The sequence below is a fragment of the Podarcis erhardii genome (assembly GCF_964252035.2).
Source record: "Podarcis erhardii genome assembly, chromosome: 1".
NCBI classification, from domain to species: domain Eukaryota; kingdom Metazoa; phylum Chordata; class Lepidosauria; order Squamata; family Lacertidae; genus Podarcis; species Podarcis erhardii.
The window spans coordinates 70,683,309-70,711,300 of record NC_138497.1 but is presented as its reverse complement, the minus strand read 5'-3'; the positions used below and the strand labels follow the sequence as shown (position 1 = coordinate 70,711,300).

The following is a 27,992-nucleotide window of genomic DNA, read 5'->3' as shown; positions in this document are numbered from 1 at the left end:
CTAAATATGCACAATGTGTGATGCAGAAGATTGGAGAAGGGACAGAGCTCAGTGGTACAGCATGTGCGTTGCATGCCAATGGTCCCAGGTTCAATCCCTGGCATCCCCAGGTGAGAAAGATTCCCATCTGAGACCCTGGAGAGGTTCATATTTACACTGCCAGTCAATGTAGACAATGCAGTGGAGACAATGCAGAAGCAGACAGACCAGTGGTCTCGCTTTAAATAAGGCAGGCTTCTGCTGTTGTATATTTCACCAAAACTTTGCTTCAGGAAATGTGACCTTTTATCCTACAATTATACGGTAGTTTAAAAATTATGGGCTTTAAAAAATAAGAGAAGGAAAACATCATCTGTTATACACAGTAATGGATAAAATATGGCCACCCCATGATATTCATTTATCAAGGTTACATCAACCAATGCTCCACATGTTATTATGCTCCCTCACTTTGGTCAGCTGTATTCACTGCAAATCATGGAGTGTTTTCGTGCAAAGCTGTTTTCAGCTGGGGCAACAACATATGCTGTTAATGGCTCCCAAGGGTTTGTTATTCAGCTAGAAATAGCTAGAGCTGATCGTCATCTTGCTTCCTTTTGGTGCTGACACACCTACTATCTGAGGATGCTACATATAAGCAGAGACGTGTAAGAGTATTCTCAGGGGATGGGACTAGTATTTGCTTTATACTGATCACGGGAGCAATGACAGACCAGAGAGTACGGTACCTTTACTTGTTTGAGTGCTTTTCACAGATGAGATGATTTCATAAACTACAGTAGTCTGAAACCTACCATGAACCCTTCAGTATGGCGAGTCTGTAATTCTAAATAAATTCAATACATAGATTTAAGAGATAATTATAATACTGCAGTGTATTGTAGAAATAAGGTAAATTGATGAACTGCGAATGAATATTTGCCTTTGTCAATCCAAGTTCTCCAGGAGTTACAGAATTACATTCTTGCTTTCTGCTGAAACTTCTGAAAAATCGAAATTGAACCTCCATGTTTAGAGCAGTATACCTTCAATTATCATATGCTGAGGGCAAACAGGGGATGGCTAACTTAGGCTATGTACACACTCCCATTTATTTTGCATTTTATATACTCAAAACACTGGTTTGGGAAGCAGTATACACACAATTTTAACCATAATCCTGTACCTATCCTGTTGTTTCTTATGATATACTACGTTTTTATGTCTTTCCCCATAACAGCTTCAATCTGAGTTGAGAAAAAGAAAAATGTTGTAGCATTTTAAGCTGGCAATGTTTTCACAGCCTAACATCTGTTGGGGGCAAGAATTCTGTATTATAAGGACTGCTAGTTCAGCCACACAAGGCATTTCTTATGCTCTTAAAATCATACTTGTAGTTACTCTGACAACCACTTGGGCCTAGTTACTCAAAGATCAAAGTGACTGTATCACTCAATACATCAATTTCCCCCCTTTGTATTTCAAGTGAAAATAGAATTGCAGACCTATATAAATAAATTTGCCTGTGATTGGTTCTTCTTTGCCTTGGGCGACGTATTTTTCAGGTTTAAATTATGTAAGCCTATTTAAAATTATGTATCTAGAAAAATGCACATATATAATTCCGTATGAAGTTGTCATCACTGTACAAGTGCTCTCTGTCTCTCTCATGTGAATGCTCTGCAGAATACTCAGCTATTAACTTGTCCATTACTCTTATGATTAATTAGATTTCTGCCAGTAATTCTCTAAGGTTTGGATGTTTTCCAGTTACTCAGCATTCATTGTCCTTGAATGCACATTCCTATAAGATTCTGCCGGTAAAAAAAAGGCGATACTGACAATCTTTTGTTGATGCTGTCAGCAAAGCAGTTTTTCTGTTCAGTCCCCTGTATATTAGCACAATGAAATCTGCTTTAGATCACTCTTTTATTAGACTTCTTTCCAAATACAAAAAGTATTTCATTACATTTGTATCCTGCTCTTCTAAAACAAGCTCTGGGCAACATACACATGAAGGAATTCAATGCAACTCTTCTAAGGAAACTCTTCCATTAGGGCAGGCATTTCACTTTGCCAAATGGAAAAATCCCACCTCTTCTCACCCTGCACACTGTTCTAGTGGTTCTCCCCCAAACCCAAAATTTGGTGGGGCACAGGAGGAGGAGGAGGAGGAGGAGGAGGAGGAGGAGGAGGAGAAACCCAGTGATACAAGTAGAAGCTCTTGTGCACTAGCTGAATCCCACCCATGGTGATTGTCCCTTTTATCATAACCACAAATTGCTGGTTTTAACTGACAAAGAGCTGCATGGCTAAGGACCTCTTTCTGCCATATGAGCCTACTTGGTCCCTGAAACCAACCTCTGAGCCCCTTCCCTGTGTGCCCATGCAAGAGATGTTTGGAGGGTGGCAGTTTTTTTCAGTGCCCCCACATCGGGTGATTGTGGAAGGCTTGACTGGTATATTTTGTCATCCTTCTGGTGCCAGGTGAATATGTGTTTGTTCTCCAGAGCATGTGGACATCACCAGTGCTCTGGCATTTGGTCCTGTTTTGTGTGTTCATCCTTATATGGTAGGGGTAGTTTTTTAGGTTGTTGGACAATGCACATTTTAAAGTACCTTTATTTCATTTTAATGGCTTTTTCTTGTATGTTGTCCCTGTAAATTGCTTTGGGGCTCCTTCAGTGTGAAGTGATGCAATAAACTAGGCCAAGAGAGAATAATTAGGACTAGTTCACCATGAGGAACATAGGAAGCTGCCTTAGATTGCATCAGGCCATTGGTCCATGTTGTCTACACTGTTGTCAGTCTTGTCTACACTGACTGGCAACATTGCTCCAGGGAGACTTTCCTAGTCCTACCTGGAGATGTGGGAGGTTCAACCTGGGACCCTACGCATGTTCTACTATTGAATGGCTGAGTAGGGATTTGAAACTGTGCTTCCTTTGAGTAATAGGGATATAAAAGCTGTCCTGTACAGAACATCTTGTTCCCATCCAAGAAAGCAAGGGATTACCGTATTTTACCATGTATAAGATGCCCCCATGTATAAGACAACCCCTATTTTTTTAACCCAAAATTAAGAAATTAAGTTGTTTAGCTTTTGGGGGTGGGGGTGGGGGAAGTGACTTCCGCCAACCACTCACCCACCTGCCCACCACTGCCGATTGCTTGCCACAGCCACTGCCAATTGCACACCTTGCCGCAGCCGCCAATTGTCTACCCGCTTGCCGCCACCAACAGCCCATCCGCCGACTTCCCGCCTCGCAACAGCTGCCAAACACCTGCCCAATTGCCACAGCCACAGCCAATCTTCAGCAAGCCTTGCCGCAGCCACCAATCACCCACCCAATCTCCTGCTTGCTGCTGCCATTAATCGCACGTCCCGCCTCTGCATTCACTATCCGTGTATGAGACGACACCCAATTTTTGCCTTTTTTATTTTTAACAAAAAGCATTGTCTTATACATGGAAAAATACAATAAGCATGGAAGATGATCTGATAGGGCTAACAAATGTTGTGATATCCAGCCCAAACTTGGCCTGCGTAGAATTGTATCTACAGTTATTAGTTAAGCTTCTTAGGATAATGTTGCAGCAATACTGGCAGTTAAATCTTTCAATATAATAATGTTTTTCATATTTACATACCTTCCAGATGAGCTTATAACCCAACAGGGGTACAGGAAGAACTAAGGAAGGATGTGCTGTGGCAACAGAGTTGTGCTATTGTCCCACCCATAATTTTATTTTCACATTATAAGATGGGCCTCACATTTGTATTCCTGCCTAAATTTCATCACTGCAAAAAATTTGGCTAGTAAGCAAAGCATCAACCAGAACTTATCTTGTTGTGGGGCCATTACACACAGTGATAAAAGCTACTGTGCTTATTTTTTTAGGCTGCAAGCAACAGAGATGAAGGAATTAAAACAGCATAATGATACATATTCTCCATTGAACCACTTTTGCACCTAATTACCCAGTTTCACTTGTAAGCTTTACAAGGCAAGAGCCTGCCTTTTTGGCTTGTGCTACTCTGTTAAGGGGACACGAGTGGCGCTGTGGGTTAAACCACAGAGCCTAGGGCTTGCCGATCAGAAGGTCGGTGGTTCAAATCCCCGCAATGGGGTGAGCACCTGTTGCTCGGTCCCTGCTCCTGCCAACCTAGCAGTTCAAAAGCACATCAAAGTGCAAGTAGATAAATAGGTACCACTCCAGCGGGAAGGTAAACGGCGTTTCCATGAGCTTCTCTGGTTCGCCAGAAGTGGCTTAGTCATGCTGGCCACATGACCCGGAAGCTGTACGCTGCCTCCCTCAGCCAATAAAGCGAGATGAGCACCGCAACCCCAGAGTCGGCCACGACTGGACCTAATGGTCAGGGGTCCCTTTACCTTTACCTTTACTCTGTTAAGCACGATGGGAAAACCCAGGTAAGGACCCCAGATATGGGCTGCTTAAATTACCTGGGCATGGACCTGAGGGAAGCCCTCCTGCTCCATCAGCTCCTCCCCCTGGCCCAGCCTGCATCCAAATCTGCACTCCCATTTGCCAATCCTGGGCTCACATTCAGCTCCTGAAAGCTGGAGCGCCCCCGCCACTCATCCAGACAGCCACCCTCATCAGGGATTTAGGAGGCGCCTCTGCCGTCCCGCAATGCCGCCACACTGAGAGGGTGAGCGGACTTGTGTTGCTCTGTGCACTATGATGGTGCTGTAGAAATAAGTAATAGCAACGTTTGAGTTCTAAATATGAGTCTGGAGTCCTGGGTGGCATTTTTGAAGTGTGAAACACGGGACAAAATCTGAGCTGTGTATAAAATGTGACTGCACTCCATTAATATTATTTATTAAATTTGTACCCCACCCAGAGGGATTGACAACAGGTGATACAACCAAAACAAGCAATAAGCCAGACTAAAATAAGAATGCAACTACAACAAAAACATGCAAGGTAATAAAGGAAATAAAAGTAGGTAATAAAAAAGAAGGTAATAAAACTGCTGAAACTAGACAAAGCCTGGGCTGTGTACACATTCACATTTACTCTGCATCCAGTGCGCCCCCAGCGCTGGTTTGGGAAGTGGTGTACATCTGACATCCTGTATCTATACATTCATGAAATACTGCGTTTTTATGCATTTTTCTCCAAACCAGCTTCAATGTGAACTGAGAAAAAGAACAACCTAGGTGTGTTTTAAGCTGGCAATGTGTGCACAGTTTGGGTTGTGTGGCTGTGAGAGAGAGTGCATGCACAATGCTTTCTAATTGTCACTGAGGCTCGTCCACACTTTGCCTGTCCTATGCCTAGAAAGCACGGGTCCAAGAGATTTTCTGCTTGTCCAGTGCATCTGCACCACCACTTTCCCCAGGAAAACCTGCAGGTTACCGCTGAATCAAAGCAGGTGTCAATCCACTGAAAATCCAATTGCTGTTTATTCCAATTCAGCAGTAAAGAGCAGGTTTCCCCAGGAGGAAGCGGCAGGACAAGCATAAATGTGAACAAGCCCTGAGTCTGAGTGTAAATGTGCTTTCCTACTATTTCTCTTGGCAGGCAGTTTCAAAGTGTGAAGGATCTCACCAAAGGCCTAGCTGTGCACCCTTCAAATAACTAATATGCAGCAGTAGAGGCTAGTCCACAACCCACAAAGTACTTGACTTTGGGTCTGAGTAACTCCACTTCAGCATAGCATGTTTAGCTATTAAATGCAGTACATATCCCACCTCAAAGGATTAAATATTGCTAGTTTTGATTTGACTCTTTATACACATCTGTTTAGAGTCCAGATGGTTGCCTGGGGCAACACATGGGTCTAGTTGAGACTCTTGCCAGGGCTGCTTCACACCATTTTCCAATGCAGGTTTAGGCAGAAAAGTTGTACAGCTGTCCTCTCCTATGTTCAGACTGGATGGGGTTAATCCTCTGAAGCACATATACCTCTGATCAACACACTGGCAATAGGGAGGCTCCTATAAACAATTCAGTGAACTTGTTTGAAATACCTTTTTGCTTCCTTTTTCTTAAGTGTCATATGGGTATGAGAGGACTGACAACTTTTGTTTTTCAAAAATTCTGCTGGCTGGGTGAGCCAGGGAGCACAACACAACAGACTCCAACAGGTCAGGTAGTGGAGGAAGTAGCAACAGGTTTCTGCTTGAGCCTTGTATCCAGTATTCCAGGCATGGTGGGTGGGTAAATCTGTCCTCTGCACATCTACTATGGGGTGGAGAAGTAACATAGGGAATTTGGTCTGAGAGCAATGGACAGAGGGAGTGGACTGGGGGGGATTGAGTTGTAATGGAAAAAGGGCAGAGGAATTATTAACCATCCCTTTCCCCACTGCTATTCCACTTAAAATACCCCTTTCTTATTCAGCTTATCACTAAAATTAGCAGCTATTTGGGTTTATTACACATGTCTCTGTGTTGCTTGGCATTTATTCTGCATTCATGGACAGAAGAATTGAAGCTCACATACTAAAGATGATGCCTGCTTTTACTAAAATGATGATGATGATGGCCTTACTGGGAAAAATATAACAATATAGCAAATGTTTGGCTTTTACATAAACAATAACTGTCCCAAAGGCTTTGATTTTTTAAAAAACACGGGATTTTTTGTTTTTCTTGCAGATAACTGATTTGCTTTGATAATATTATGAGGAACAGAAAAGTAAATCCGGCAAATAATCTTAAAACGTGTCTTTCTTCATCTTTGGAATTTTAATCCTGCCTACCTAAGATCAGACTGTAGAACCTCGCACCCTCCCTCATCAGGATGCCGTCATGGGCCAAATTTGGGAAAGTGTGTATTTTTTTCCACATGGACACACAAGCCCATGCATGCTTAGACAGGCAAGACAGACCTTTCTCCCATTTCTCTCAAAAGACTGTGTGTGCAGAAGCCACTTATTCAAACACAAATGTATTCCAAACATGTAAACACCGAAATGAGTCTGTATGTCTGAATCAGCCAGTGTATTTGGAGAACTGAGAGCTCTAGTGACCATGACCTTCAGGCCTCCTAGATAACCAAGGAGACTCCCAAACAGAAAAATGTAAAAAGCAAAAGGGCAACTGTTAAATAATGCTAAGTCTTAGGTAGATGCAGTTACTGCATTCGGCAAATCCCCTGTTTGATCGTCTGCCTAAATATCGGTAACAGCTTGATTTTGGTCCACAACAAATGTGTTTGCATCTTGCTGTCTGAATCTTTAACCCCACGGGATACAATTGACCTTCAGTTACCCTGGGCTGGCTAATCAAGCTCCACTTGCAATACTTGGTAATTTTAAACCTGTACATTGTAGAGATGCAGAACTCCCACTCCTACCCCCCCTCCCCGCTGCTGTCTGCTCTTATTACCTTCTAAACCTTAATGATGCTGCTCCCATTATCAATGCATTTTCCTTTGGAATGGCTATCCAAACTTAATCAGCATAACACGAAGCACGCCAGCAAAATAACCTCTCTGCCTGTTTACAGACAGTGAATCACAACTGACAGACAGCTGCTCCGACTAGAAATGGGAAGTGCTTATGCCACCCTCCTTGCAAACTGCTGCTAGGCTATGTTATTTATTCAGGAAAAAAATTACTTTTCATGTTGGCTTACCTGTTCTCTCTGGAAAGCAGCCACTTAAGAGAGGAGCACAAATAAGTGTCTCTTGGCTGAGGAAATGGGTTGTTACTAAGCAGAAGAGCGTGCACCGCGTAATCCCTGGAAACAGCTTTTACTGTACAGCGTCAGGAGTGCTGATGAGAGAAAATGACTAGACCTTCCCGGTGTTCATCTGGGGCTCCTTTCCTGTTTGGTAAAGCCCTCTTCAAAAACTAGGCTCAGAACAGAGACCATTAACGTGCCTTTATATTCCCCTCTTACTTCTCAGTCTATGGTACGTTTTCTCAGCTGTTTTTCCAGATCAATAGAAAAAGGGGGGAAAAAAAACAATTCCATGGTGAGACAGAAATGAGAGCAATCATTCTGTTTTTAGCCAGATCTTCTTTAAAAGGAAACTCTCAATATGGCTTGTAACAGATGCTTGCAAACGGAGACTAGAGAGGTGTCTTACTATCAACCCATCAAGAAGAAATCACAAACAATAATTCACCCCAAGGTACATATTCAGCTACCTATGCAACTGCTGAACTTCAGAACTCAGTGTCATCTAAAGCCAAGGAAGGTATATTTCTGGAGCCTGTGCTTTACAGAAACCTCTTTTAAATACAGTATATCATTATTACACCTCTGCTGGTGGAGGAAAGAGTATTCAGCATTGCCCTAGAGAGCCACTGTTTGTACGGATGAAGAATGATGCAATCAGTACATCTAAAAAGCAATCCAACATGGGATTGTACAACTCAAACAACAATGTATGAATATCAATAGACCAAATTCAGTTCTGGGGTTATCACCATGTCCAAATTAGGATATCTTAATTTCTGTAAGACGTAGCTCATCAGTCTTGAAAATACTGTTTCCTCTTCACATGGATTGATGCTATTTATACTTTTGACTGAAAGAGGCAGGGAAGAATATACGCAGGATCCACTTCTTTTGAAGCTTTCCCGATACCTGTTTTGAACTGAATCCAAGCTTCTTTTTAAAAGACAAAAATGAGATGCTGTAGAAAAAATGCATTATTATAGAGAACTCTGACTGAAGTAATGAAACTCATTAGGTCATCTTCAGATGTGGCTAAAGTTGGCTTCATATTTTTCCCATCTATAAACCGAATTTTAAAACTGTATGGTCAAGGACACTGGTTTTTAAATGGTGACCCATGGTGTACTTGTTTTTTATGTCTTGGAACCCCAAGGGCCATAGCTCAGTGGTACAGCATCTGCTTTGCATGTTGAAGTGGCAGGGCTGGGAACATCCTCTTTCTGAAACCCTGGGGAGACCCTCCCATCAATGTAGACAGGACAAAGGGTCTGACTTAGTATAAGGCAGCTTTTATGTTCCTGAATTTCTAAAACAATGGCAAAAATAACAGGAAAATGTTTGTACCCTTTTCCTGAGCAAACAGTTCCCAAACAGCAAATTATGACTAAATTTCTTCAGACATCCCCTTCCGCAAAAAAAAAAAAGCTGTACTGAAAGTGTGAGGTAAAAATTAAGTGTTGAGGTACTCGTGCGACCCACTTGGTATGAAAAGTTGGGCCGCCCTGTGCAAAATGGCTTCTACAAGACAAGGGCAGGAAGCTAGCCTGCTTTTTGTGGCTGGTTGCAAAACAGATTATACTTTCTGTTGAATAACCTGTTGTATAACAAGCTTCTGCTAGCAAAACTGTTGCGCTGGATTTTATATTGCACAACCATTATTCTCACCCCCATGATAACACAACAGCGTGGTCAGAGAACATTGAATCCAGGCCTTTGAGTTGAACATGAGGATTAGTTTACGTGGTGTTTTGGCCACAGGTGCCATACGAGTGATACCACACCAAGGAAACAGTTTTGTGTTTTTAAAGTGTTCTTTAAAAGCCTCCACTGAGACATAGAGCTCACGTTAGTGACCTGAACCACCAGCCTTAAACCTGTTTATTGAACATTCATTCCAATTTGATTGCACAAAGCTTTTGCAGAAGTTAGACTATGTTCAGTCATTATTGAGCATTCATTCTAATTTGTTTGTGGGGTGATTATACAACAATGAACATTCATTCTGATTGGTTTGTATGAGTTTTACATCTTCCTGTCAATCATTCATTCATCTCACATTTTTCAGTGCATTTACCCATCACCAGTGCTTTTTTTCCAGAAAAAGAGGTGCCAGAATTCCCCATGAATGCCTCCCTTGTTCTCTTATAATGGCAATGGCGCCCAACTGAGAGGTGCTGGAACTGAGCTCCAGTGAGTTCCAGCTGAAAAAAGCCCTGTCCATCACTTTCCTAAGTGTGTGTGTGTGCTTGTAAGTGAATTTATTGTGAAGGATGATGGATCACTTTAATCAGCTTTTATTGCTCAAATCTAAATTTCTGATACATGCTTGAATCCCTCCCACAAAATAAGAAACAGTCTGAAGGTGCCCTTATGATGATGATGTCAACAACTGGATATAATATTACATCACTGGATACCAAAGAACTTTAAGAAAAGGTTATTCTTTAACTAAATATGTTGCTATGTTAAGTAAGTCAAACAGTGAAAGTAGTATTCAGCATCTGAATTTGGATTTTTACTTAGAAAATCCATCATGACAATTCATATCTGAGTAATGCACATGAACCTACATTTGTTTCAACCTGATAAAATTTCTATCCATCTCCCAGATAATTTCACCTGCCTTATCATCCTTCCTGCTTCTCTAAGCAAATGTTCGGATAATAACTCTCAAAGAGCATTAACCAATTGCTCAGAACTCTTGATATTATTCACATTTTCTCTAAGGCCCAATTAGGGGATATCAGGGAGTATTTTAAAATACAAAATGCTGTACTGTATGTCTTCATATTTACCTAACCAAGCCCAGCTGCTCTGCTCGCCTTTTGAGTGGGCAGCAGCAGCAGCAGACACTGACCAAAACAGGTCTGAAGCAACTCCAACTCAACCACCTTGAACACTTATGCAAACTGCTTGCAACATTTTATTTACTCTCCAACCTGAGCTCTTATTGGTGTGATTAATAAAGTTATGCTATCATCCATACCTCGGGTGAATGTCTAATTAAAACTAAGGGGTATTCATTTTCAGACAGCATTGCATGTAACACATTGCATCACTTGCCTTTGGAGAGGTTTCAACAAGGCAATTTTACGTGCAATCCCTATAATCTAGGGCCTGTAATGTGAAGCTAGCAAAAATAGCAGGTGCAATTATAATTCTGGTTTTTTAAAAAATAATATGGTGAAATTCTCCATCACCTTTAATGTTTCTATTCACTGGACATCTAGCGGTCATGATGGCTATAGTTTGGTGAGCTTCACATTCTGGAATCCATTAAAAAAAAATGACGGAAAATGCCTGCCTTCAAATTCACTGTCTCATTCACATGTGGTGGACTGGGAGGTGGTCACCTATTTTTCAGGAGCGGGGAATAAACTGCACAAGGGTTATGGAATGAATGTGCCTTACCATTGGTAGACATAATGTCATCCCAGGGCAATGTGGGTTTCATAATATGATGGATGCTCTTTCTCACTTATAATGCCTCAAAAAAGAAAGGGAACAAATGGAGCTTTTAAAACAGTTGAGAGAACAACCATGCACTCACTGCCAATAGTAAGCCCTCTCACTCCCACTAAACTTTTTCAGTTTTCACTCTCTAAAATCTCTCCCTTAGTCTTGGGGAGACAAGCCGCTCCCAATTTTGAGCCAAAACCTCTTTCCTGAGGTTTCAGTTCAGCTTTCAGTTCAGCACTCAGATTCCCACAAGTGTTGCACTTACTACATGATAAGCAAGCAAACAAACCAACAAAAAAAACCCCCGCAGTTCACTAGCAGTTCTGGTTAGCTATTTGAGTTTAACAGCAACTCCCTTGGAAAAGGAGGGCACGGAATGACATCATCTGGAAGGTTCAGAGACAGCTGCGCAGTTCTCCAGGGTAAAATGCAACATCTCAAAAGCGGATTCAGCAGCAGGGAATGGCAGATGCAGCTCATGCCAGATAAGTAAGCACTTCTGTTTTTCTAGCACCCAGAAAGGAGCTGGGTTCCCCATTCAAGGATCAAATATTGTATATCTAGTGAATTTCACCTGCTTCAGAAAGGGCAAAGCATCTCCCACAGAGATTGCTCTAATACACACGATGGACTGAGCTCCTATTGCTCTGTCCCAGCTTCTGCTAACCCAGCAGTTCAAAAGCACACCAGTGCAAGTACAGTAGTACCTCGGGATGCGAAAGGGATCCGTTCCGGAGCCCCGTTCGCATCCTGAACAGAATGTAAGATGTGATGGCACGTCAGCGCGTGCGCAGGTTGCATTTTGCCGCTTCTGCACATGTGTGTGACGTCATTTTGAGCATCTGCGCATGCATGAGCGGCGAAACCCAGAAGTAATGCGCTCTGTTACTTCCAGGTTGCCACGGAGCACAACCCGAAAGCACTCAACCTGAAGCACATTCAACCCGAAGTATGACTGTAGATAAATAGGTACTGCTGTGGTGGAAAGGTAAAGGGCATTTCTGTGCACTCTGGCTTCTGTCACAGTGTCCCGTTGCGCCAGAAGCTGTTTAGTCAAGCTGGCCACATGACCCAGAAATCTGTCTGTGGACAAATGCTGGCTCCCTTGGCCTGAAGCGAGATGAGCACCGCACCCCATAGTCGCCTTTGACTGAACTTAACTGTCCAAGGATCCTTTACCTTTAATAACCAATAAGAATATATTTGTTTCTCAGGAAAAGGGTTTGTTCAGGGATGCTGCTAACCAGGTTGTACATAATAAGGAAAAGTACTAACAGATACGCACACATACACACACACAAGCTGGATACAAAAGGGCTCCCTCCACTCCCCGGGCTCAGACATGCACATTCGGCACAACTGATCTCTTTAAAGCCACATAACATGCTGAGTTCAAATGTCAGCAGTTCCCTGTCCCTGCACTCAGCAAGCATGGACAATAGCAGGATACTTTTAGGCCGTGTGCATCACATGTGCTTTCTAAAGGCACCTGTCCTTCACAGCTAGCTCCCTCCCATGCCAATGTCATTAACAGCCCAATCCTATACCGTATACTCCTACTGTGTCGCATGAGGCTTATCTCCAGGAAACTGGGCTTAGTAGTTTATATGCAGCTTTAAACTCCCACATAAATTTTAGGATGATGCCCGTATAGTTGCCCACAGAGTTCAGCCTCCCTTGGCTTCCTCATTTTTATCCACAGCCTTCTTACTGGCATGGCCATGCAAGTCCCTTCCAAGCAGCTTCAAACAATATCCATTGGTCCTCCAAACAAGTTTGAAATGGATAAATACATTTGCCAGATTACTATTCTGTTATGAACAAGAATGAATAATAAATTGTTCCCACATCTACAGCTATGTGATTAGTTCATTCAAGGCTATTCCAAGACATATAGGTGTCCTGGACAGAAGTTATGGATGTGAATGTTTCAGTCAAGACAGTAAATAACACCTTTGAGGCTTTCTCAAATTATTTTTCCCACGTGTGGGTGATACAAGAGAGGACACAGAAGAAAACCAGATGTTCATGGTAATCAGTGTAGGACTTACATTCACAAAATACAGGAGTTACACCTCCTATCAGAAAACTTCAGATGACTCTACCACCCGGATCTGTATGCTTGCTTCGCTGTCTATTCCAAAGATGTCCATCTCTTTTCATATAACATGCTGCTAACCCTGCCCCAATGGGGCCATGAGCTCTTTCCTTACCCTCCCCTCCCTCCCTCGGAAAACTACTGCTCCCCACCCCATTTCAGCAGCTGATTATTCAGTAATTTCTGAATGCCCAATGGTGAAGGAAAATGTCCCTTTCATCGTATAGATGGGTCAGCCCCAAATTCATCATTGTTTATTTTATCATGGAATAGATAGCCACATAATTCAGTCTGTGATCATGCCTAGCCTTGTCACAGCTGTAGAGTCAAAGTTATCAAGTACAATATCCAACACATAAAAGACTACTTTTTTCTGGGCTCAAATCAGGGTATCTCCTGTCTTTCACTGCCTCTCAATGGTGTTCAGTACACACAGTAACATCATTTTACTGAGATTCAGATTTGTTTTCCTTCCTTTTCAGATTCCTGACATATTAATTAGAGATTTGCACCTGGTGCCTTGTGTGGGCCTATGAGAATATCGCTGTTGATTGATTCTTTGCCCTGTCATTTCTCTTCTGTTTTTTTAAGCACATAATAATTCCTGATTTATAACAAAAGATGTGAGACACATAATTAATTACTGTTCCTGCTCCATGTTCTACAGACTGCAGAATCTGTTGGCAGACACAGTCAGGCATTTTCTGAATTGACTGAGGCATGCTAAAAAAATATTGCTGCCATTCCCTACCCCATCACTGCCACACCCCAGAAAAGCTAAGTAAAATGTGTGCAACATATCCATACTCACACTTGCAGATTTCCCCTTAGTTTGAGCCGCAGCAGCTCACAGCACAGAACCACCCAAACTGCTCTCTAATTGAAAAAGCACCCTTGGGATTTAGTGCACCATCAAGTTGCTATGGGCAAAAGCAATCCCAGGCACACATACAATACAACATGGGAACAACCCAAGGCAGAGTTCCTGCTTGCATCCAGGCAACCTGTTTACTGAGATTTCATCTTGATTTCTTTGCATAAAGTTTTCAAGGAGGTGAGCTGACATTGGCTAATTATTGAGCATTCATCCCAATTTGTTTCTGGGGAGGTTAGACAATGCTCCGGCAAGCAAATGTTATCTCAAACATTCCAATGCATTTTCTCATCACTTTCCTTATTGCAAAATGTCCAATTTTGAAAGGAAGTGAGCTTGTCGTGAAATAGCTCTAAATCAACTTTAATTGCACAACCTGAATTTGCCAGCATATGATTGAAATCCACCTGAAAATTGTGACTGTCTGGAAGCACCCACAGTGTGATTCTGCCTTTGAATTACAACCACTTGATGGGGATAGGATCAATGCTAGTTCCTTATGCTGGCAGAACAAAACTTTGAATCAGATTAGTGGGTTAGTTTGCTGGCAACACTTGTACCCTGCCTGTCCTCATAAAATCAAACCATTAGCTAACAATTTAAAACATAAGTTACAAAACCATTAAAATACTATAAACAGCAATGGAAAAACAATAACGGAGCAATTTTCAAAAATTACAGTTTTCAGATTACAAACAGGTAGAGAGTAGTAAAACCACAGTCCTCACTAACACCAGTGACTAAATGGGCACAGTTGACATCTAATGCACAGAAGTCAGTTGCAACAACAGTGTAACATATCAAATTAAAAGACAGAGCAGGTTAAATAAAACTAAGGGATCAGTAGAGAGCCTAAGGTGATTGCCCTGTGCTATGACCACGATCATGACTCTACCATGCTGTCATAGGGCAGGAGTCTAAAATAACTCAAAAACAAATCACAGGGGTATATCATCTCCAGAAACATAACACAGCTTATTTATATATAAATACATCGAGGCGCAGGACATGGGGCTCTATCTTATGGTAGACAACTAAGACCTTCAAATGTTGATGAAAAGGAATACTTGGTGTGAAGGAGAGGAATGTTGTTAACCTTTTTTTTTTTCACAATAACTCACAGGAACATGGGACTCCAGATGCAAACACCCATTAAGAACCTCAGCTCCACTGCTGAGGTGCAAGGATAAGGTAAGTAAGCAAGCAAAGGCAACTCACCAGGGAAGGACAGACCATGCCTCCAAGTCATCACAGCATAACTCCTGCATCTTTTCCATCTGTTTCCCCTAAGCAAAGAGATGGGTATGTGAGTCTTCAAACACTCATGACTACAGTGTGTGTGTGTCCCACAGCCCCCACCTTAAGGAAAGAACGTAAACAGCACTCTCTTACTCAACAAGCTGGAGCTGTCTGAATGATGGTGTCCTCCATATGTTCAACCAAAGCACATCTTTCCTCTCCAGGCTCAAGCTGTTTTTGCAAATTTGCAGCTGAAGCTGGCTTTTTAAAATAAAAAAGGTAGACTGCTTGTGTGAAGCATGAAGGAAAAGATGGACAACACTGATAGATGAGCCAGAGAGTGATTCACTGGTGTGACTATTACTCATTTCAGTTCAGGGAGGCTCTCCCAGCAGTAAACTCTGAGCTTTTTATATTAAGGCTGCAATCCACAGAATACTTACTAAAGAGTAAGCACCAGTGAACAGAACAGGGGCTTACAGCTTTGTAAGCATGATGTTGCCCTAAGGTTATATATTTGCTTAAGGTACTCAGCTTTGCTTCCTTCTTGCATCTCTAGCAGAACTTTATATTGAGCCAAATAAATTGTCAAATAGCAGAACAGTTGTAAAAAGAACACAGACAATAATGGTGAATTTGAAAATATTGAATAATTTGAGAAACAATGTCATTAAACTGTGACCCAAGCTTGAGATTGTGTAAGAAAGATTTCTCATTCTTTGTCATTAGGATGCTGGACAAGTCACTAGTGTCTGAACCATCACTACAGAGGTCAGTAGCACAGTAAAGTTGCTTACAGACTGTTTGTTGAGCTACTACCTGATTTGTTTGCACAAAATTTGAGGAGAGGCTATATGACATTATATCAAGCAAATGTTATACCACACTTTCCAGTGTGTGCAAGAATGCCAAATTAATGTCAAATGTACACACAGCATTTGCCAGTATGCCACTGAACCATACCCACAAATTGTGACTGTCTAAGCACCCAGCATTAAATGCTAAACATTTCACTAATTAAAGGGTTTACCTGCAGAATGCTGGTGCAGTAGTGAAAAGTTCATATAAAGGTCTGGGATCCTAAAATGATCATATACAGTATTTTCAGAAAGTTCTGTTATTCAAATACTACCAAGAGAAAAGCAAGAAAAACTCTACACAATATAAGAAACATCTGCCCAAGACCTGGTTATGCAGCATATTTTCATTGGATAAAACTTGCTGTGTATCACTAAAATTATGTAATTGGTCAGTAGTCCGACATAAAAAACAAACCTTATATTCCATTGGTGGGTCAGCAAAATATCATATTCTCCTTTTCCCAACGTAATTATCTAAGATGCATGTGACTTCTTTGCATGATCTTAGTTGAGCAATCCCATTACATTTTGCTCAGGAAATAAACTGTTATCCCTGGGAGATGCATATAACTGCAATTATTAGATACACTGTGAATTATTTACAATAAAACAGAGGAGTTTCTAGGAACAAATGAAAATGTTCAGTCTTTCTATTATTGTGTGTAGACAGTGTCATCATATAGTTTAATCCCCAGGTGGTACTTTATTTAAACGTACTTGGAGGAATCAGGAGTTTGCTGTTGCTGTTCTGTATTGTAGAGACAATGAAGTTCATGGTGAGTTTTCTCACTGGTGTATGCTCTAACCCTTCCATGACATATGGAACACAATAAAATATGTGCCCTGTTTCCTGGATTTTGTTACTATGGTGGCCAAAGACACTTGTGTATTCTATAACATTCATTTGTAACCTCATGCCCCTGATTTTAGTTCATCTCCTGCTTGGAAGTGGATCTTCCAGGATATTCTGGGGACAAGAAATGCTCACACAAAAATATCAATTTTGCTCTGGGGCCCATTTAGCACAAGTCAGGCCACTGTGATAGGAATTTTATGGTCTTAGATATATGGCAACGTTCACAACCACATGTACATAGATCAGCACAGGAAAGCCAACCTGGAACCATTTTGATTCCTAAACTGAGCAAATGTTTCTCTGCATGGTCAAAATGGAAAAGCCTCCCCATTGTCTCTTCCTTCACAAATCCTGTCTTAATCTGTGTTTGAATAAAGGTGTGAGCCTGTGACCTGGCCCAGGAAATAAGTATTTTACCACTACAAAAGAATGGCCAGGCTCCCCAGGAAATCCAATCAAGTAACCTGCCAGACAGGAGATAAACAAGGACAAGAGAAAAACAACATTTAAATTTCTGTGATGTAGGTGGGATGTATCTGAGGGGTGGTCTTAGGTTACACCCCTTCTGTGACTGTGATGAATGCATAATGTTTCTGGGGGTGGTCTTGATCTACAGAGTGGCAATTTCAAAAGTCATTATAAGGCCTTGCACGCCATTGTTCTGGGTCCTCCTCCTCTCCTGCGTGTGAGGGGAGTACCCTGTTGCAACAGATCAATAAAGATCAAGCTTACTAGCTGCTTTGCTTCTCAATATTCTCTGGTTGGCCTCTGTTATTTTCTCCTACCAATAGGGAACCTATGTAAGGACTCTATATGGGCTCTTGGATACCCCATAAGGGAAAAGGGCATATTTTTATTTACAACACCACCTAGTGTCATATTTGCCCCGTGCCATTGCATCATTCTGATGTTAAAGATGTGTATATGGGTTTGTCACTGTTTGAACTTAAGCTTTGGAGTCAGGAAGACAAATATGTCCCCTTGTCCTGGAATAGTTATGTTTCTTGAGGTGGGGGGAGCACAGCTTACTCACCCGTCCCCCAAGTCTTTCTCATTTATTTTAATCTGACCTATACCCGCCCTGTGGAACGCCCTCCCACCAGATGTCAAAGAGAAAAATAACTACCAAACTTTTAGAAGACATCTGAAGGCAGCCCTGTTTAGGGAAGCTTTTAATGTTTAATAGGTTATTGTATTTTAGTGTTTTGTTGGAAGCCGCCCAGAGTGGTTGGGGAAACACAGCCAGATGGGCGGGGTATAAATAATAATAATTATTATTATTATTATACCATGGGTTGACAACATTTTTGGGCCAGTGGACACATAATGACTTTTGAGAGGGTGCTGGGGACAAAATGGCTGCTATGGGGCTGGCATGGCATAACACAAAACCGCTGCAGTGAGGAATGTGGAATAACACACAATTAGAGAGACAACGATCCCTGACCACGTAAGGCCCTATACAGCTCAGGACCAGCTTCCTTAAGACTGCCTTATACCTTACACACCCAGAGTACCTGGCATTGATAGTAAATAGCAAGTGTTCCAAGCAGTGCTGGGTGGCCACCTATTAAATTTCCCACTATGCTGCAAAGTGATACTACATCACATTCCCAACGCGGAAAATGAAAAGGCTAGTTAGGATACAGCTGCTTCTTGGAAGATCAAGCGAGAAAGGGGAGCAGCACAGCAGGTGGCTTCATTAATGAAGTACTGTACGGAATAAATATTGACAGCCCGAGGCCAATGCTAGGTGTTTCTACTCAGAGGAAAGTCTCTGCTCACTCAGTTCAATAGTTCCAGTTACAGATAGGTAGCCGTGTTGGTCTGCCATAGTCAAAACAAAACAAATTCCTTCCAGTAGCACCTTAAAGACCAACTAAGTCAGTTCTTGGTATGAGCTTTCGTGTGCATGCACACTTCTTCAGATACACTGTGTATCTGAAGAAGTGTGCATGCACACGAAAGCTCATACCAAGAACTGACTTAGTTGGTCTTTAAGGTGCTACTGGAAGGAATTTGTTCAGTTCAATAGGACATAGTCCCAGATATGTATAGCTGTGCAGCCTCAGGGAGTCAGTACCCCTGAAATCAAAAGGACTCGCTTCTGAGCATGCCTGAATGGCAAGGCTGCACTCCGAGGAACATACAGTTCAGGGACCAAGGGCCCCCGCTGGATACAAAGGACAACAAAATGACTTGGCTGGGATTTATTCCAATTTTGCATTCTCCAGTGACGTTATCAAGCGAAGAGGGCTGCATTTAAAGGCACACCAGCAACTGCCTTCTAATAATTTGTAAGTGTTTGAGGTGCCACAAGACTGCTGTTTTAAAAAATATATCAGCCAATGGTACGTGGTAGGAGCTTGCTTTTTTTTTTTTTTTTTTGGCCTCAGGGCTCTGCTGAATTCTCCTCCCACTTGAGTGGCAAGACCAAAAGCTAGGTGACGTCATCGCCTTCCTGACGCTAACTGCATTTCACTTCGATGAGAGCGAAAACTTCCGGTATACCCCTGGATTGGTTTCCCGCCCCCACCCTTCCCCTCCAATGCAAAGCGGGCATTTATCATAGAGCTGCCACAGGGCTGGAGCGGCACAGTACACCACAGCGTGACGGCTTTCAATGGCCACCGGGAGTGCAGGCTGTGTTGCCGCTCCAGGAATGGCCGAGCTTCACTTCTCTCTCCCGTTCTATGTGCCCCTCCTCCCCCCCGCACGCACCCCTAGAGCATTGTGGGAGGTTCCTTGAGGAAGGTCTTCTTCCGCTTCCTGCTTCCCGTGGTGAGTAGCGGGGAGCAGGGTTTAAAAGCAGCGAATAAGTTCAAGCAGGCGCGCGATCTTTTCTTGGTGAGTCTTTCTGTTTCTGTTTGTGAAATAAAATATGTGTTTACAGTTCTAGACAGAATTAACGTATTGGGTTGAAACAGTAAATGAGTAAGAAGCTTGTGTACCTATAATTAATCGAGACTAGAGTCACATCTTGATGTCTTCAGTCATTGTGGTGTGCTATAGTACTCGGAGAGAAAAACTAATCTTTATTCACTGACTTTGTTGTTCTGTAGCAAAGTCAGTCACCAGGTTAGTGACAGACCTTCCCCTGAATTCCAGTGAATTTTCTGAAAATTGGGGGAGGCAAGAGTGCTGATTAAAGTGACTATAAACAGTTTCAAGGGAAGAGATTTGTAAGTAAAAATGAGCCACGCAGCAACATTGCATTGTGTTTTTTTTCCTTTTTTCCTTTGTAGCCATCCAGATTATTTGGAAAAGTTGTTACAAGACCTTACTGCTTGAAGGGGGGGAAACAATGCACCAGATCAACTCTGCATGCTAAGTGGATGAGCCCCCAAACCACGCTGGATTAAGAGTACCTGCTGATTTTGTAGTCTTGGTAAGTTTGTGAGGAGCAAAAATAGACTTTGGATTACAGGCATCTTCAACCTTTTCAGGTCCAGGACCCGATTTTAACCCAAACATGAATTTGGCAACCCATTTCTTACTCTTTTACCATATATTTGCATGGTGATACTGCTCCGGTTGCAAACCACCTTGGATCAGCCTACTACCTTACCTACCAGTTTAAGAATAGTGTTCTACATGTTAAAATTTCAATTGTGTTCTGTTCATGGCTGGGGAGCCCATCACCAGTTCCAGTTTGGCCTGCTTAACCCAAACCACACCCATCTGTCACATTGGGTGTGGTGGCTTCTGGCTTCAACTGAAGCGCCCAGTTCTCACTCTTAACTTTAAAGTGGAAAATAATGCTGGATATTTGTAATCCTTTTGAGAAGTCTGAATTATCAAGTACCAAAAATGCTTGTTTACATCTATGCTATAGTCAGAGACCATTGCTTTGGGTGTACTGGTAGTGATTTGGAGGCTGCCTTCTGTTACAAAACTCTTAAAACTGCAAATACATTTAACTGAAGCAAGTTGTTCTCCATCAACCTTACATTCGGCCAGCACAACTTTCTACTTTCAATCTGGGTATGTCATTCCACCAATGTTTCAGTAAACTTGTTTCTGTCAGCCTGCATCCAGTCTGAGGGTTCTGCACATCTGATATGTTGCTAATGCCACTTAAGTTTGTATTGCAATTCTTAAATAGTTCTGAATAGGCTTGAGTTTATATTGAGGGAATACTTCCATTTTTAAAGTATTTTATTATTTTTTAATAAAAAGTTTGCATAAAAGCTGAAGTTGTTTGGTTTTTGTTACATGAGGATATAATTTTGAGGAATGCGTGCCAGTGGATGTGTCTCCAGTGAATGTTCATAGGACTAACAACATCAAAATTGCACAAAGTAATCGCACAGATTGGTGTTGGAGGGACTTTCTTGATCCTCCTTTATGGCCCAGGCCCACTTTGAAAAACAAAATTAGCTGGTGGAACATGTAGGATCCAAAACAGGTTGTAGCCAGCTTACCCTGGTAAAGTACTGCCTTTTTACAATGTCCAAGTATGTTTGGGAACGCCTTTCCCTTATGAGCATCTTTCTCCATATTAGTCCTCACTGATGCTCTGCTGTGGGCACCATGAGAACGCTTTTTCAGTGGTGGCACAGCCACTAATACACCACTTATGCACAAGCCTTTAGCTTAACCAATAGTTATTTCTGCTTTGTCCTCCCAAGTTCCTGTGTAATATTAAAGTACAGGGGATTTTTCACCAGTTTTTTTCTGAAAAGTTGCTCTAGAACCTTTAAGACTGTAGATAGAGGGGGCTCAGTGAAAATCTACTCTCCTCCCTGATACACGAAAAGGACATTTCCTGCATCCAGTAGTCTGCTGGAGAATGCCAGTGGTGACTATCGCATTAAAGAAGTTTGAAGAGAAGTTTGAGTGGTATGGTAATGCCACTGGTTCCTGGCTGTACACTGGAATTTGTGAGCTACCTTTAAGAGTCCTGGTATATGTTTTTTAACAAATTATGTCCTGCATAGGGAATCATTCAATTCTGAAGAAAAACCATTTCAATTTAAATATATGCCTAAATTTGTAAAATGTTTTGGCTTTTCCTTAAAAATAATATATAGCTAGTTTGTTCTTGTTCACATCTGCTGGTGTGAACTGCACAGTTTACTACCTAAAAACATATGTATTAAACAGCAGAGTAATGTGAACATGCTCACCTTAAGACTATGGCATACAATCAAAATTCTGGGCAATCACAACCAGTTGGCACAGAAAGACACGTTCCCAGTAGGGGACAAAAGCCACTGGTATCATGGTCTGAATTGCTCGTGTGCAGGTGCTCTCTCACATGTAGAACACTCCAAACACATTCAATTTCACAAAACAAGGTTCATGTGTTTAAGCCTATCTTTACAATGAGAAGGGCTGAAACGGAAATTCTGACTCCTGTGCCACTTTTGTGCTCATACATTGAAATAGCTGCAAGAAAACATTTTGAACAAAAAAGTTGTTCTCTCTTGGTGGACCTTCTTGGTGGACCTTCTTGTTCTCTCTTGGTGGTGTACTCTCTTGGTGGACCTTCCCCCCAATAAAAATCAAGTTAGGAGTATTAGAATTGGCAATGAGATACTTTTCAAATTTTAAGCTTATGAATACACAGCTGAAATTGTGTTTATTGAAGCCTGGATACATAGAAAAATCCTTTATGCCACTAACACGCAGGCACCACCAACTTCTTTGATTTTCTCTTCTGCCTTTCTGCTGAAGAATTTTGCTTTCACGATTACAGGCTGTTTGGGCAGTTTCCCCTTGCCCAGGACTTTGTAGTAACCCTGGAAAGATAAGGAGATTTAGCAAAAACTCTTAAGTCCAAATATAAGGTACACAAAGCCTCTTGCAGTCACTACCAGCTGAACCAATTTCCATACAAATCAAAAGCAAAATATTTCAACGTACTGTATGTAACAATGACATTGTAACAAATGACCTTTAGAAAAAGTTTTGCCAAACATTTTCCAATTACAAAATATAAATCACCATGCATATTCAGTATTTTCTCACTTTGTCTTCTTGGTTTAAGAATACTTTGGCAGACAGAACAATTTGATATTCTAAAATGGGTTGTCAGAAAACTAATATGCTATGTTGAAATATCATTTTGTCCTCTCGGCCTGAGCACATACCATGAAAGGTTTGTATACGTACTTGGATCCTACGTTTGTTCCCACCAGGAACTCTTTAGTATATTTTTCTTCCCCCTGTGATCAGTATTCTACAGTGGATCAAAGCACACTTAGGAACAAAGCCAATGTCAAGAATGCAGTGTGCACAATGCAGTCTCAACACAAACACTGGGTGGCCATACATATTAAGAGCAAAATCAAGTTTAATATACAGTATAACTATACTGAAGTCCTAATTATGACAATAGCTTTATTAGGCCAATGAAAATGTTACGAAATAGCACATAAGCTTTTCAGTTCTCCGCAACTCTTCATCAGGCTTGATGGTAAAGAAGCCGCCAAAGTTTGAGGCAGAGAAAGAATGGGAGCGAACGCCATCTATTTCTACATCTGGGAGACAGACCTAGGGAACAGCTGGTTTTGTATTTTCAGAGATAGGCAATTGGCAACTGTGTTTCCTGCACCCTAAAACCTGCATAGCACCTAACAAAGCCTCATTTGAACATCTGCACTCTAGACACTCACCAGATGCAGACTTGGTCTGCTTTACCACCAGTCAAATTCTCCCTAACTTTATTTAGTATCTATCCCGAAGAAGAGTTCTGGAGAACTTGAAAACTTGTATATTGTTTTGAGACATTTTTGTTGGAATAGTTTCATCTTGGCCTAAGAGACCTCACTCCAGGGTGGCTCACCTAGCACCTTCATTACATAATTTTAGGTGCCAGACAAAAACATTCCCCTTTGGTTAATTAAACTATAGCCTTTTAAGCTAGTGGGTGGTATTTTATTGTGTTGTGTATTTTGTGCTTTTATACCGTAAACTAACCTGTGATCCTTATTAGGCTGCACTCCTAACTGTGTCTATGCAAATGTTAGTCCAACTGAATTCAATGGGCCTTACTTTCAAGTAAGGGGTGTTACAAGTTCAGCTTTTATCTCTGAAACAATTTTAGGACTTACCATACTACACAAATGAACTAGCTTCACACACATTTTATATTATCAAAATAAACTTACCGAGCGTACAACATCAATAACTGGAGCTAATCCCGCCTGATTTTTGGCATAGTTGAGTCTTGTTTGCTCACTAACAAGTGTCCAGAGTTTATCCAGGTTCACTGTAGGACAGAAGTGCTGGTTTTTCTTCAAGTGGTAATGTCTCATACCAACTTTTCCAAAATAACCAGGATGACTGGCAAGAAATCACAGGCAGAATACAGTCAATGCGTAACTCATTTTGAAATGCATGTGCATCATTACCTAGCTAGAGGACATACAAAGTATATAACATTAATTGCATAGCCTACTGAATGAGAAATTGTCTTCATTTAAATTTCTCTAGCCAGGTTCGTCAGGTTTTTTTTATGCTTAAAACCATTGCAAGGTATATCTAGTCTACTAGTACCCAGCTTATTTCCCTCACACACACCTCAATGACATTGTCTCCTAGCCACTTTCAGACTGAGTTAATGTGGTCCACAGAGGTGAAGAACAAGAAAATACAGAGTTGTAAGGAGTATTTATTGTCTGAAGTAATAACTTATTTAGTTCCAGGTAATCAACTAGAGCAAAAATCAAACTAATCAGATGGAAAAAAACCCTGTCTATTTCTGTGTCCTTACACAGTTGTCCCAGTATTTCACTGCCTGGTGCCCAAAGTACCATAAAACACGACATCACACACACTGCTGTACACAAATCACCCTAAATTTATAATTTGCCAGGAGGGGGTTCTGCATTACAGGTAACTTTTATGCCCAAATATTCTGTGACAGAAGACAAGCTACAGCAACTTCAAAAAAATATGTTGTTCTAAAGGAAAGGGAAAGCTGTAGTTGATCCAACAATAAATATTTGCCTTAACTGTGGCTATAATGGGAGGTCATCCAAGCTCTTGCTTTTTATATGAAAGCAGTCAAAGACACACAATTCTATTTGTTTCCTTGCAGCAACCCCAGCAATTCACCAAACACTTTTGGAAAATCAGAGCATTGACTCAGCATTACAAAGACATGCAGAATGACGATACCGATCCTCCTGGTGGCCCCACACCTCCCAGTTTGGGATATGAGTTTTCTGTTACTAACCTGGTGACTGACTGAACTATGAATAGGGCAGTCAGTGAATAAAGGTCAGTTATTTCTCTTCGAGTACTATAGCACACCATGATAACTGACAATATCTAGATGTGACTCTAGTCTCGATTGCTGTAGATCAGTAGCAGTCCATGTGATGGGTTTGAGCTGCCCTTCGAACATTGGCATGGTTGCAGTCTGGGCTGTGGAAACATTCTGGTGCTCCTGGTCATACACACACACAGTCCCAACCTCACTGTCACCCTATCCAGGTAAACTGCAGCAGTGTAGCAACTTCACTCCACCAAACAGGCCACTTCTGGTATAGATAAGTAGCTTTGCATACCTAATTCAAAATTAAACCTGAAATCCTCCGCTTGTTTACTGGGACAAAAGTCCACCAGAAACAGTGTAATGGACTGCCTCATGGCCCTAAGCAAGAGTAGGTTATGATTCCACTTCAGCCTATATTTAACAAAATTAACATCTACAGGGTGGTAAAGGTTATTTTGGTACCTATTATGGATTTGTTCTTTGCATTATATAATTAAATGCTTTACAAGGGACAAAAAATGTTAAAAATTGCTTACTATTTGTCAAAATTAATTCTGTGGTGGTGCAAACCCCCAGCATTACCACGGCCTCCAGGATGCTTCCTGTGTTTGCCTATAATAGAAATGAAGAACAGATTAAAACCCTGAATTCAACTTCAATTAACATGTATTTACATGCCTTTCCCAATCTGACTGTAACCGTCATCATTTTCCCCTGCACTCTGGTTTTATTTCAATCAAGGTTGTGAAATAGTCACGCCTTAAAATAACTAAGTATTAAAAATGAAGCTTACAAGCACTACTAATGTTATCCTCTGCATGACTTAGTCTAATAATAAAGCAGAAGAAACCATGAATGAGCACAAACCAACCAAGTAAATAATCCTCTACACTTACCGATACGGCCGTGGCCATGGCTAACATGACCCCTCAGTTTCCTGGTCTTCCTCAGTCTGGAAGGCTTAAAAGATTAGACTTGTGTAAAATATATATATATGAGAAAAACATACACAACAAAGCTTGATGTAAAAGGGCTATCAACCCCTAACAGACCACACTACTTCAGATGAAACAATTTAAGCACAACCCCCTTTCCCCACTAATTGTTGCAACACAATTTTTTGGCTCCTCCTTTCATGAACTGTTTAGTTATAAAAACTCTGTAACTAAGAACTAACACATTTGCTTTTTTCCAATCTCTCACCTAATCCCCTTTGGATCATATTTTTCACGTGTAAGCTTGAGGGCAGGGGCTGTTTCATTACTGATTTTTGTAAGGTACTATAGGCAGCTTTTAGGCTGAAGAGCAGGCTTAAAAAGATAAGTGTTAAATATATAAATATATGTGGGGTTTTTTAATGCATGTTACATTTTGTGGAATTGATAAGGTTCTTTATGTTTATGCTTATAGGGGTGGACAGAAGGTAGATCATATTCCATAGGTAGACCTCTGACCAGTGGCTGGCAGATAACCTGGTACCTCTTGGCTGTTGGGATTCTTTCCATGAATGGTAGATCCTCATCAGATCCAGCAAGGCACTTCTTAGGCTCTTAAGATTTAACACTGCCCAGTTATGCTTTAAATTAAAATGTCCTGAATAGCCACTTGCATTGCAAATTTAATACAAACTGAATCTAGCAAAAAAAACACACACCCAACAACCAACTGAAGTCAGCCCACCCCTACACTAATATACTCTTAGCCTTCCTGAGCCTGCGCAACAAGATTGAGTAAATGAAACAAATACACTACCATGCTGTTTTAATTTTATATACTGTACACTGCCTTGGTATTTCAGTCAGGGGGAAGTGTATAAATACTTTAAATAAAATAAGAAGGAAAACGCTTCTGCTGTGTGGTCTTTCTAGCCGGGAAGCATAGATCGCTTTTTTATTACTATTTAATATTCTGTTGGGAGCCGCCCAGAGTGGCTGGGGAAACCCAGCCAGATGGGCAGGGTATTATTATTATTAGGTTCTGCTCCCCCCCCCCCACAAAAAAGTATTATGTACTCTGGAGAAGAGCTTCTACAGGCCATGTGCTCTGAGCTGAGGAACCTTCCTCTTTCAAAAGGGGTGTCCGAGAGCCGTCCCTTGCATACAGGGTTCCCCCCCCCCCCCGCCGGGCAGAGATGTACGTGGCCCATTTCGGAATTATTTGCAGAAATTAAAGGGGGGGCGAACAAAAACGGGGCGCAGTCCTAGGGATGCGGCTGCCACGTCCCGCTCCAGGGAATTCCCCCGAGGAAGGGCTCCCCTTTTCCGCCTCCCTCCGACTGCAGGACGAAGCAGAAGGAGGGAGAAGGAGGAAGGCCCCGGCCCAGCCTCAAGCCAGAAGCCGCCCTCCTCACACGCTGCGCGGAGAGGCGGCGGAGAAGCCCCGCAAAACCGCCTCGGCCGAGCACGCCGCATCGCTACCTACCATCTTGCTGGGCCAGAGTCAAAGGGAAAGAGAGAGGCCTCTCTCGCGAGCTTTCACAAAAGAACCGGGGAAGCGCGCTCTTCTCGCGATGTCTCGCGAGGCGGGGGTGGGGAATGGGTCAACGAAGCTCAAAGCGTAGTTTCCGCCGCTCACGAGCACGCATTCGTGCTTCACTTCCGGTTCTGAGAAAGCCTCCTCCATGTGCGGGGCGAGAGGGGCGGAAGTAGAGGTGGCCGGTGCAAAAGTTTAGCCAGGGCGCTTTCGTTGCGTTGTTCTGAAATGATCTTACAGAAGAGTCTTGTTGCTTGTTGTAGG

At 41.9% G+C, this 27,992-nt stretch overlaps 2 protein-coding genes and 1 long non-coding RNA gene across 6 annotated transcripts in view; 1 reads left to right on the top strand and 2 right to left on the bottom strand.

The window, feature by feature from the left end:
- TRIM66 (tripartite motif containing 66) overlaps positions 1-16,721 on the bottom strand; it is a 58,866-nt gene extending 42,145 nt beyond the window's left edge. The window contains exons 1-3 of one of the 4 annotated variants that reach the window (XM_081840312.1): positions 15,467-16,279; positions 15,293-15,360; positions 11,055-11,130 (exon numbers count right to left, since the gene is read on the bottom strand). The gene's annotated coding sequence lies outside the window, so the exon portion shown is untranslated. Of the gene's footprint in view, positions 1-7,592; positions 8,223-11,054; positions 11,131-15,292; positions 15,361-15,466; positions 16,280-16,588 lie in introns of those variants that run through there. The other 3 variants (XM_081840313.1, XM_081840311.1, XM_081840314.1) reach the window with 3 other exon arrangements.
- A 3,085-nt stretch (positions 16,722-19,806) lies between these two features.
- LOC309330999 lies at positions 19,807-22,360 on the top strand. The gene is made up of 2 exons (XR_014151681.1): positions 19,807-19,876; positions 20,275-22,360. It is a non-coding gene; the product is annotated as an uncharacterized lncRNA (long non-coding RNA).
- A 219-nt stretch (positions 22,361-22,579) lies between these two features.
- On the bottom strand, positions 22,580-27,771 carry RPL27A (ribosomal protein L27a). Its single transcript, XM_081842508.1, has 5 exons — positions 27,678-27,771; positions 26,153-26,216; positions 25,793-25,868; positions 24,145-24,319; positions 22,580-22,773 (listed from the first exon to the last, which is right to left on the bottom strand). The coding sequence occupies exons 1-5, from the start codon at positions 27,678-27,680 to the stop codon at positions 22,645-22,647; spliced, it is 447 nt and encodes a 148-aa protein (XP_081698634.1). The 5' UTR covers positions 27,681-27,771; the 3' UTR covers positions 22,580-22,644.
- Positions 27,772-27,992: the final 221 nt, after the last annotated feature.

Coding starts and splice junctions, on each gene's coding strand:
- RPL27A (XM_081842508.1), bottom strand. Junction 25,869..26,152: donor CCATGGCCACGGCCGTATCG/GTAAGTGTAGAG, acceptor TTTCTATTATAG/GCAAACACAGGAAGCATCCT. Junction 22,774..24,144: donor TTATTGATGTTGTACGCTCG/GTAAGTTTATTT, acceptor TTATCTTTCCAG/GGTTACTACAAAGTCCTGGG.